Here is a 12,229-nt window from a genome sequence, read left to right as displayed (position 1 = left end):
ACTTTCCCAACAGGAAATTTTTTAAATCTACTGTTAACCAACAAAGCGGCAGACACTTCTGAAAACAGCAACGAGATATGATTTTCTTCGACTTGATAGAAATCGGGTGTTAGAGGTGGTTCTGGTCCACCTCTCTAGAGTAGGTTGGCTTTCCGCACTTAAACGACTAGACTTTTAGGTTGTATTGGCCAGCCTCTTGACATGGTATCAGAGATGGGCACCACATTCCGCCTTCGAATCCCGCTCCCCCTGAAGCTCTATTTGTAGATTAATGAAACTACTGTATTATAATAATACCCCTGAACTTAGGGTTTAGGGTTTAGGTTTTAACCCTGGAACTTTAACCTAATTACATCAATGCTATTTCTATGAGATGACTCTTTATTTACCATCCTGCCATCATTATATTTGGACCTATGGGCCTTCTCCTTGATATGTGGGCCTTGAATCCATCTTCTATATTTCTTGGATGCATAAGTCTTCGATGGTCTTATGGGCTTGGGCCCATCTTCCAACACACTTGGATATATGGGTCTTCCTTGGTCGTGTGGGCTTGGGCCCTATCTTCCAATAGCTTTGATATTCTCTAAATAGGTTGCATCAATACTATTCTACATCTTTGAAGAGAAATTAAACATATTTATGCTACAAACTTGAAAACCTGGAACCAAATATGATAGTTGGCCAAATCCAAATTCAACCAATATGGGTATTACAATAAAACTATCTTTGTCCCAATTACAACCAAACTCTGACAGTTAAATATAAGTCCTAGAATAATTAAATAACTCAATATAAATAAAAGACAAACATAACTCAAACTAGAACTCTTCTAGGACGTGACCATAAGATAAAGATACCTTTGTGAGTCCTTCTCGATCTTCCAATTTATGTGATAAGGATGTCAGCTTGTGGTAATCATGGTGGGTCCTACTTCTTATGTTCTTGGGTCCATCTTGTGGGCCTTCCTTGGTCGTGTGACCCATCTTATAATACTCTTAGATATATAGGTCTTCCTTGATCGTGTGGGCTTGGGCCTATCTTCCAACAAAAAATAAAAGTGAGGAGATAATAGTACTTGAAACAGATGTAATAGTGGAATTAGGGGTGGCTTTACAAAAAAAAAGGGTGGTTCAAATTGACTTGCTACACAGTAGAAGGAGATGGATTTGGAGCATTGGGGAAGAATGAAAATGGATCCATTTTTGCTGAGTCCAACAAGCCAAATATCTCTTCTTTTGAGACATTAGAAGTAGAAATAATGCATGAGAATGTTGATTTCTTTGTTACTGATGCAGAGGGTGACCCTGGCCGTCCTACGGAAGGGTTCCCCTCCATTGATAAGGCATTGGAAGCTTTGCGCCATGGGCATGTCTGTGACTTTGCATATTTCAGAAATTTTGCATTTATCGCTTAAGCAATTGGACTGTTCAAATAGAAATTAACTTTCATCATAGACATTTGGTTGTTTTTTATGGGTTTACTTCAGATCACTTTCTAGATCAGTTCTTCTGAAATCTGAATCACCTCCATCCAATAGTTTGTGATTGATGTAAACGATGAAATGGTGAAGGGGAAGGAAACATTATTTTGGCAGCATACTTTGTGACACCTCAAGTTTTGGCTTTTATGATCAAGCATGGTTCTGGGATTGTCTCAGTAGGCATGAAAGAGGAGGATCTCTATAGGCTAAGCATTTCGATGATGTCCCCAGCTGGTGAAACACAGAGTCTGTCCGCTACAATTTTCACATTGATAGTGGTAGGATTATTTTCTTATCTTGGTTATCAGTACTTGTGAGTGTATAGATAATTTTATATTCAATTTATTTAACATGTATTTAATGCAAAGTTTTAAATGTAAGTTGGAGCTCGAACTCGGTTAAAATTATTGGGCTCGAGCTCGATTACAATTTTAGGCTCAAGGCTAGGCTCGGCTGGAGCTCGAGTTCAGAATATTTAAATCAAGTCCGACTTGAACATAAGCAGGTTTGGGCTTATCTCGATTCAATACCACCCCTAAGTGGAATGAAGCAAAGAAACAATCAAATAGAGGGGCCCTGGAGAGCGAGAACTGAAGGAACCAATTCACAATTTTGAAGAAGTAGCAGTCAACAACAACAAAGAGTGGCTCCTTCTTCTATTCAAGACTATCTTAAACACATTTTTTTGAGAATGAGTTGTGAGATGTCTCTGGTGATGAGCAAAATGAAGCAAAAAAATCATACAAGATCATGATTTAAAGAGAATGAAGCAACAAGGGAAATCAGAGGTGATGAAGAGCAAGGGAAAGGAGAGGAGGGGGAGGAGAGGGAGGGAAGGAACGGAATGAGAGGGGTTGATGAAGCATGAATTAAAGAGAATGAACCAGCAACCCAAATTGGAGGAGAGGAAGAGCAAGGGAAGGGAGAGGAGAGGGAGAGAAGGAACGGAATGAGAGCAGTCAATGAAGATCACAGAAGAGGGGGGAAACTGGTGGAGAGGAGAGAGAGAGAGAGAGGGAGAGAGAGAGTATTACCTAATCGAGGACCGAAGAGAGCGTTGAGATGAGGAGAGAGAGTCAGGGAGAAATCTGAAGAGGAAGTGGCTTTGCCGAAACAAATTAGGTCGAGGCATCGAATAGATTGGAGTCTGATGTTTTTCCTGGTCAGAGATTTCTGGCATTTGATGGATGGAAAACCTTACTTGGAAAATCATTCATTTTTTCACGTTAGGTTTTTCAGGTAGATATGTGTTTCCTAGAAATGTAGGGCACAAACGAATCTAGAAAACACATTTCTACATGGAAATGACTATTTTGCTTTTCCTGGAAATGGTGGCCTTAGGGTTCTTAGATGCCAAACTATTGAATTAAGAATTTTAGTAAGACCTAGGAAAATAAACCACAAAAATAAATCAATGTACCTTATGTAAATTCAAAGCAATTAAATTTTGTGTCGATGCATACCTCTTTAACGACCACTTTATTCATAAGTTAACTAAAAATAATAATTTACATAAGACTTAAAAATTCAACTTTAGGCAAGTAATCATTATCTTCAAAAGAGATTTGCATCTTGAAATACAAAATAGTATTTTATAATGACTTCTAACTCCAAAATAAGTAAGAATGTGAGAGCACAAGATTGTGAGAAATAAAATTAAGTATGAATAGTCAATACATTAGCTTTTTCTGACAGGAGTTTTTTGAATTTGAACTTTATCAATATGGTCTTTCACCATCTCCAGTCTTAAGTTAACTAGTTTTTTGGCACCTTGTCGTTCTTCAAATGAATATGATGAAAATCATTTCCCTAAAACTTCAGTAGAGTTATTCACCCATGGACGTTCATCATTAAGAAGCATAATTAAGAGGACTTTTGGTATGTGGAAGCAATGGTTTACAATTTTGGATCGAGCATTTCCATATCCATATAAACTCAAATGAAAGTTGTCATTGCATGTAGTAAACATATACAATTTTGTAGAGATATCATATCGCAATAATGAAGGGATTGAAGGATAGGAACGAGTAGAAATTATTAGGGATGATGTAGCATTTAGACAAGATCAAGAAGAGGGTGAACATGATTTAGAGGAAAAATTGCATACCTTATGATTTTTATATTAAATTACTAATTTAAGAGTGAAAATTTTGATACTATAGAAGTAAGAATTTGAGCAAACATTTGGACATTATAAAAGTAAACATCTATGTTTAGGTATTTTTTATAATTAATTAAATTAATAATTTTATTATATTTTTTAAATTATTTTATTAATTTAGACAAATCTAAAATATATCTTATTTTATTAATAAAATTGACTATTTATTTATTTATTATATCCATGACTTTAAATATTATATTAAATTACTAATTTAGATATTGTAAAAGTAAGAATTTGATTAAGTATTTAGACATTATAAAAGTAGCCATGTTTTTTTTAGTATATAATTTTTATATTTATTTAAATTAATATTTTAAAATTTTGTAATTTATAATTTAATTTATTTTATAAATAAAAAATTAAATAAAACTTAAAAAATAAAGTTAAACCTATCAGTGTATTTTATAAATAAACTCATTCTTCTCTTTTCCCTACATTTTCCATAAAAAATAACTCAAACCACATTAAGACAAAAAAAAAAAAAAAAATTTACTTTATATTATTTTAAACAAACTTTCCATTCACTTTGAAAATGCTCTGAACCCCGTCAACGTGCCAGTGCGAGAAAGTGTTCAGTGATGCGCGTCATCGCTTCGAACGACGATCCCCCGGCATCCACTGCCGCCCGACTCGCCGCTTTCACTTCCTTTGCCTTGTCTCTAGCCCTCTTCCCTTTCTCACTCTCCCCCATCAAACACCTCACTCCCCTCTCTACCTCCGCCTCTCCGACCAACGTTTGCCCCCTGTAGTTCATCTCCAGCTCCTCAGCCACCCCAATGCCTCTCACTAGCTCGAACCCATTTAGCCTCTGTTCTGCTTCGAGTGGCCAGGCCAGTATGGGCACCCCAAACCACAGGCTTTCCAAGGTCGAATTCCAACCACAGTGCGAGACGAACCCGCCGATCGCCTCGTGGGATAGAATGGCTGTTTGCTGCACCCATCGCGGCCACACGAGGCCACGTTCCTTGGTGCGGTCAATGAACCCTTCCGGCAGGACCTCATCCAGGTAGGCGTCTGTAGGAGGGGTGAAATTGGAGGAACGGCGGATCCGGATCGACCACAGGAATCGGTATCCTGACCTTTCGAGTCCGAGAGCCATTTCCTTCACCTGCGGCTCCGGCAGGGCACCCAAGCTTCCGAAGCAGAGGAAGACGACGGACTGGGGAGGTTGAGTATCCAGCCATGTGATGCAGGGATGGGATGGATCCTGATCTTCTAGGGCAAGGATCGGACCCACCGGGAACACTGGCGGGGTCGGATAATCCGGTAAACACTGGCCTTCATCAATTGCTTTGAGCGTCGCCGGCTCCAGCTCCCGGAACGTGTTTACTATAATGCCTTTCATGTATCTGAACCGCCGACCGTGTTCCACGAACCACTTGCATCCTTCGCTTTTTCTGTTCATCAGCGACGTCGGCATGACGAGCGGTGGCAAAGATCCAAGCCCGGGGACGTCTACGTTCTCCTCCAAGTCCTCGAACTCGGACTCAATCTTCTTATCGAGGGTGGGGAGATACAGCATGAGAGAAAGCGAGGCCGCTCCAGATGTGAAGAAAAGGTAGGTGGGAATACCCAGCTCGTCGCCCACCTCTGCCATGGTAGTAGCAAAGAGGTCCACCACGAGAGCCACAACTCGGATAGACGACTGCAGACGGAGAATGGAATCCTTAACGTGGGTGGCGTGTCCAGCGACGTAGAGCGAGATGAAGGCCACGACAGAAGATTCTTTCGGCAGGTCGACCGGTGGAAGATCAAGAAAGTTGATATCGAGGCAGGAGACAGACTCGTAGAAGGTAGCGGGGAGGGTGAGAATGCCTGGAACTGGCGGAGCCATAGTGAGGATGGTAATGGAGAAGTGGTTGTGCTGGTTAATCTGCTTTGCAAATTCGACGGTTGATATGAGGTGGCCTCGTCCGGGCACCGGTAGAAAAACCAGACCATCTTTCATCTTTCGTCTTCTTAATGGGTTTTCCCTTGCTCTTTTCTGGCTTCTCGGTTCTTGCTCCAAGGTGGAGATGAGACCAGACGAGAGGACAACCTAGTACATGGGCATTTATACTACTCAATAGACACTTCTATATTTAATGACTTGTAACCAAATACATTCTAGATACATATTATCACACCAAAAGACGCTAATAAACAGATACATTTTAATCACACCAAAAGACACTAATCAATGAACGCGTGCATTTTTCGGTTTTGTTGAACAACCTGTAGTAAATTGGCAATAACTTCTTCTAGAAATTTTCAATTTATGAATGGTTTGATTCATTGAACCTAGACAGGTATTGTTTTCCAATGACATATTATTTTTACCATTTAAATGAGAATAACCCCTTCAACTAATTATTTGATTCCAGTCAAGTTTACTATCCAACACCCCCTCTTATACTTGATATCTTTGCAACACCAATTAGCATTCGCCGCTTCTAAAAACTTTTAAATTTGAGAGGCTTTGTGAAAATGTCGACAACTTGATGACTATACATATTCCATCTCAAATTCCAAATGAAACTCCTTTAATAGTTAAGAGATTAAGGCTTGATAGGACCATATACATCAACATGGATTAGTTCAAGTGAAGTGGTGGCTCTTCTAATGGATTGTTTCAAAAAACTTTTTTGAATGTTTGCCATGTTAGCGTTCTTCACGTACTTAATCGTGATAATTAACTTTTGGAATGTCTTTCACCATATTCTTCTCTCCTAAATCTTTGAGTCCTTTAGAGTTTAGATGACCAAATCTCATGTACCAAATCAATGATGAATCTTTCATCCAAACTTTCAAACAAATTGTTCCAATGTTCTTCATATAAAGCATAAACATTCAATTCTTTATCATTGTGACATTTCATCCCAATTAATTTCTCGATCTCTAAGCCAAAGAAAGCGATCTTTCATGGTGATTTTGTAGTCACTCTCCAAACGTTGCCCAATACTCCAAATATTACTTTTTATTTTGGGAATGTAATAAACATTATGAAGAATTTTGTGGTCACCACCTTTTATTTGAAATAAGATCATACTTTTGCCTTTAATCTCCACCTTTGTATCGTCACCAAAGCGTATATGGCCCGTTACATTATTGTCAAATTCCACAAATTTTCTTTTATCACCTGTCATGTGGTTGCTAGCGCCATTATCAAAGTAACATGTATTATTTTCACTCATGGGCTCATCCTTTAGTGAAAGGAATAGTGTAGGCTCCTCAACATCTTCATTGTACTCAATCAATTTTAACTTTTCATCTACTTTCTTGAATTGACACTCCCATGAATAATATCCATATTTTTCACAAAAATAGCATTCAATATTAGATTTGTCAATTCTTACCTCATTATTTCTCCAATAGTTGCCTCTTCCTCTTCCTCTTTCACGACCTCTTTAAAAAGTCTGGTTTCTTTTCTCAAAAATAAAGTTTTTCTCATCATTACCTCTTCCTTTACCACGTCCATGTCCACGACCTCTTCCACTTCTCGATTTGCTTTCACTTTTAGATTTGAGAGAGAACTTTGCTTGCAAGTCTTGCTTGACTTGCTATTGTTTGCCTCGATTCATTCTCTCCTCATGGGCTCGTAATGACCCATTTAATTCATCAATGGACATGAACTCCACGTCTTTAGACCCTTCAATGGCTACCACCACATGGTTGAATTTTGAGTTGAAGGAGCATAAAATATTCTCTACAACCAGAACATCTTCAATCTTTCCTCCTAGCCTCTTCATTTGATTCACCATCGCCAAGACTCTAGTGAAGAAATCTGAGATAGAATCATTCTCCTTCATCAAAAGTTATTCAAACTTAGCCCTCAAGAGTTTGAAGATGTATCTTCTTAACTTTGTCAACTCCCATGATAGATTTTTTAAGAGTATCCCATGCTTGTTTGGATTTCGTGTCATTGACAACCCTCACGAATATGTCATAGTCCAACCCTTGATGACTGATGGTAAATACACATTGATCCTTGTTCCTCTGTTTTCTCCAAAACTTCATTTTCATTTGTTAGCAAAGGCGCTTCATTTTTTGGTTCTTCGAAACCTTTCTCAACGATCTCCCATAATACTTGAGAACCAAGTATAAACTTCATTCGAATTAACCAACTCTCATTGTTGGTTTGGGATAATTATGGATATTGAAAGAAAGAGATATTCCCTTTGATCTCATTCTCTCAACCATGTGCTGATACCACTTTGTTGGAAGCAAAGGTGGGCAAGCAACTCAAAGAAAGAGAAAGGAAAAAGAACGACAAAGGATAAAAAAAATTCTTGATTTAATTGCTTACATTGTCAAAGCTTGAGCACATGGGTATTTATACTACTCAAAAGACACTTCTACATTTAATGACTTATAACCAAATACATTATCTAAATACATCTTATCGCACCAAAAGACACTAATCAATGAATGCATGAATTTTCGATTTTTTTGAGCAATTTGTAGTAAATTGGCAATAACTTATTCTAGAAAACTTCAATTCATAAATGGTTTGATTCATCGGAACCTAGACAAGTATAATTTTCCAATGACATATTATTTATACTATTTAAATGAGAATAACTCCTTCAACCGATTCTTTGATTCCAGTCAAGTTTAATATCCAACAATTTTCTCCTCTTTCCTTTTTGGTTTGAGAGTATTAGAGCTTGGTAGGATCTAAATTGCAGCCATGGGACTAGAAAAGTAAACCAGAAACCGAGATGACCAGAATCTTTTGGGTTCATGTTGGGTTCAATTTATCAGTTGTACATGAAGAAATATAAGAACTCTCTCATCCAATGTTTTATCTTGGTGGAGGTTCAGTGCGATGTGGTTGAAAAGGGCCCATAGGCGCGGTCGTTAAAAAGGAAGATGACAATTAGGAAATAATTTAGCCCGAAAGTTCTGATGACAGGTGGTGGCCATGCATCTTTCTTGGACTCAAAGTCCCACATGTCCATGCAGAGGGAGCTATGTCATCGACGTGTTGTGTTTCAAAAAGAGGAGGAATTACCCTTGGCTCCTCCCATTTTTTTTTACTTCAATTTTTGTTACATTGCTATGAAGCGAGTATTATAGGAGATTCTGGAGGAATGCTCAAAAGCACCGAGTTTGTCTGTTTGATCTCTCTCTCTCTCTCTATCTCTCTCTCTATAGTAGTCATTTCTAATATGTAGTTGACTTCAAGCAAAGTTGAGGATCATATTCCTACCCTTAATACCAAAAAACAAGTTACATGGAAGCATGCAATTTACCTAAAAAAAAGCATTGTTTATGATTCAAAAATGAAAATGGGCAACCATAGATGATAGCACGATAAAATAGAAAAAAATTAAAGGTTAAGATTTTCTTTAATCTATTGTAAATTGGAAGTGGTTAGCCTAATCTTATCATCCATCTCTTCGGCTTTTTCAATTAGTTTTTCTTCCTTGTTTTCCCCTTTCCTGCTTATGATCTCGATGCTCAACTAATTCAACTAAAATCATGGCATCTCAATCCATTCTCATCATTCCCTTTCCTTTCCAATAATAGTGATGATATACTTCACTGTCCTAGAAACCATGATAGTAAGTATTCAATTCTTGTGAAATTTCTAAAATGTAATTTATTATGCTCATCCTAGACTCTCTTCTTAAAAAGATACTCAGAATTTGATGGAGTTTATTTCTTCTGTGGAACCATCAAAGAAGCACCGACACAGTTGAAGTGACAAATCATCAAATGGTACGTCTCAACACATCAATCAGATAGCATTCGCCTCTGATGGCATTCCACTTTGCTAGCCATCAGCTGTAAGCAACGACTTGTATTGCCCTCCTTAGCACCAATTAAACATTTTATAGGAAAAAAAATTGTGATAGAGTGTGCATAAACTTGAACAACACTTCATCAAAGAGATTAATGATACATATCTTAGTGAACCCATATTAATTCTTGCTAGTATGATCATATTTATGTAATATATCCCTGAAATCTATAGAAAATGGACCAATAAAAAATTAGGGTTTGTTCATGAAGAGACATGCAGAGATACTGCTACATATCCATAAGACACTACTGTAATGGAACTTTCATGTAAGACCAATACTTAGACTGTCCAATATTATCACAATATATGCATAAAATTTTGAGTTCAAGACTAGTTAACTTAAGATTGGGGATGGCAAAATACCAAATTGATAAAGTTCATGTTCAAGAAACTCCTGTCACTGAAAACTATTGTATTGGCTATTCATACTTGATTTTTCAAAATATACTATCTTTTTAAAATTTTCTCAGTATTTTTAAAATTTAAACAATGCGTGGAATATGATAATTTTTTTAATTTGAAGAGGTGATGGGCTGTTTTAGAAATTGCAACTAGCGTAGCACGTTTGAGTCTTCAATATACACTATGTGAGAGGCTTTTTGTCTTTTCAACATTCCTGTATAAAGGGCCTATATATAGATCCTCAAGTGAGAAGGAGAAACACACTATCTCGTGTTCTCATGTTCTTACTTATTTTGGAGTTGGAAGTCTGCTTATTATTGAACACTATTTTCTGTATTTCAAAAGGCAAATATCTTCTGAAGATAATGAATACTTGTCTAAAGTTGAATTATTAAGTCTTATTTAAATTATTATTTTTTTAACTTATGAAAAAAGTTGTTGTTAAAGAGGTATACATCAACACGAAATTTAATTATTTTGAATTTACATAAGGTACATTGATTTCTTTCTATAGTTTATTTTCCTAGGTCTTACTAAAATGCATAATTTCAATAGTTTGGCACCGAAGAACCCTAAGGCCTTATTAGTGCCCTTTCCTCGAAAAACGAAAAAAAACTTTCCTAGTAGAAAAGTCTTTTTTGGATACATTAGTGCCCCACTTTTCTAAGAAACGCATATCTACCTGAAAAACCTTACATGGAAAAATGAATGATTTTTCAGGTAAAGTTTTCTTGCCATCTGACACCAGAAATCTTTGACCTGGAAAAACATTAGGCTTCAATCTGTTCAATGCCTCGATCTAATTCATTTGCCGCTTTCTCTTTAAATTTTTCCATGACACTCTCCTCCTCTCAATGATCTCTTCGGTCCTCAATCAAGTAATACTCTCTCCCTCACCCTCTCCTCTCCACCTATTTCTCCCCTCATCTGTGATCTTCATCAACCCCAGTCATTTTCTTCCTTCCCTCTCCCTCCTCTCTCTCTCTCCTCCAATTTCCTCTCTCTGCCTATTTGGCTTGTTGCTTTATTATGTTTAATTTATGATCTTGTATGATTTTATTTGCTTCATTATGCTCATCGTCGGAGACATCTCACAACTCTTTCTCAATGAAATATGTTTAAGATAGTATTTAGCAGAAGAAAGGAGCTCCTCATTGTTGTTGTTGGTTGTTGCTTCTTCCAAATTGCGAATTGGTTCATTCGGTTCTCGCTTTCTAGGGACGCTCTATTTGTTAGTACCAATGTTTCTTTGCTTCATTCCACTATTACTAACAAGCTTACACACATGTAAACACTATTGCTGAATCAGGACTTGAAAATGTGAGTTTGTCATGTTTATTTTTTTTCTTTCTTTTTAATGATCTTGATGCGCATGTAACTGCTTTTAAATTTTCTATTTAGTATCCACTCAAAATTGGTGTATTATGTGCTATCTGGAAATGAAACTGACTTGAGATAATAAGGAATTAACTGCCAAAAATGTTGCACTATTGCATTGGTCTTTCCATTGAATGGAGCATTAAACTTAATATTGTGAATCAGATACTTTCATTTTTTCTACAAGAATATTTCTCGAAATTTCTTTTCTTCAGTGCATTTATGTCGAGTTTTTCCTTCAGGAACATAGTTCTCTTGTTTTCAATCATATAGAAGAAAATTAATCCTTTTAAATGAGTGATCTTTCTTAAACTCATGATCCACATATGCTGGTTCAAATGTGTTGCCTTTCCCTTGCCCCTGCTGACTTATATGGTTTAGATATTGACATCCGTATAATGGAATTGAACGTTTATGCCAGCTTCCAATACAAAACCTATTGCTTAGTTAGAATTATGTGGTTTCTTCTCGGGTGGTCGCAAACTGTTTATTTGCATTGCAAGAGATATGGAACTTAGAGGTAGCTTCTTTTGAGGAAGTATGACAAGAGAGAGATTTTCTTAGAAACACAATAATATACTATCTTTTGAATTAGTATGATGTTATCAACCTTTTCATTCTACCATAGGTTCGTAACAAAGTACCCGAGTAGTCCATGATCCGGTATGAGATGCAAGACATCTCATCCTAGGTGTGAAATAGTTTAGCTAGATGTGGACCTATGTATGTGTCCAAGATATTTTTCCTTAGATGCTAGATATATTGGCCGGACTCGTGCATTCTATGGTGATACATTGAATGGAACCAACTTTGTTATTTTCTTGAACTTCTTCAAAAAAGTATTTTATGTATGTATACATAGGGTAATCTTGATTTAAACTTCGAAAATGGATCTGAAACTCTTTTTGATAACGACTCTGGAGGATTCATCACTCTCTTAAGCCAAGCATCTTGATGCTTCACAACTGATGCAATTCCTTATATATTGATTTGTTTGTAGACTTGAAAATTGAGA

At 36.9% G+C, this 12,229-nt stretch overlaps 1 protein-coding gene across 1 annotated transcript; it reads right to left on the bottom strand.

The window, feature by feature from the left end:
* Positions 1 to 4,194: 4,194 nt before the first annotated feature.
* LOC137953552 (malvidin galactosylase UGT88C3-like) lies at positions 4,195 to 5,595 on the bottom strand. Its single transcript, XM_068800982.1, has one exon. It carries the CDS (start codon positions 5,593 to 5,595, stop codon positions 4,195 to 4,197), a length of 1,401 nt encoding a protein of 466 aa, XP_068657083.1.
* Positions 5,596 to 12,229: the final 6,634 nt, after the last annotated feature.

Source organism: Aristolochia californica, unplaced genomic scaffold, assembly GCF_029961685.1.
Source record: "Aristolochia californica isolate CCGP_79_NKW_82.1479 unplaced genomic scaffold, dmAriCali1.0.hap1 SCAF_16, whole genome shotgun sequence".
NCBI classification, from domain to species: domain Eukaryota; kingdom Viridiplantae; phylum Streptophyta; class Magnoliopsida; order Piperales; family Aristolochiaceae; genus Aristolochia; species Aristolochia californica.
The sequence above is the reverse complement of the archived record's forward strand: the minus strand, read 5'-3'. Positions and strand labels throughout refer to the sequence as shown.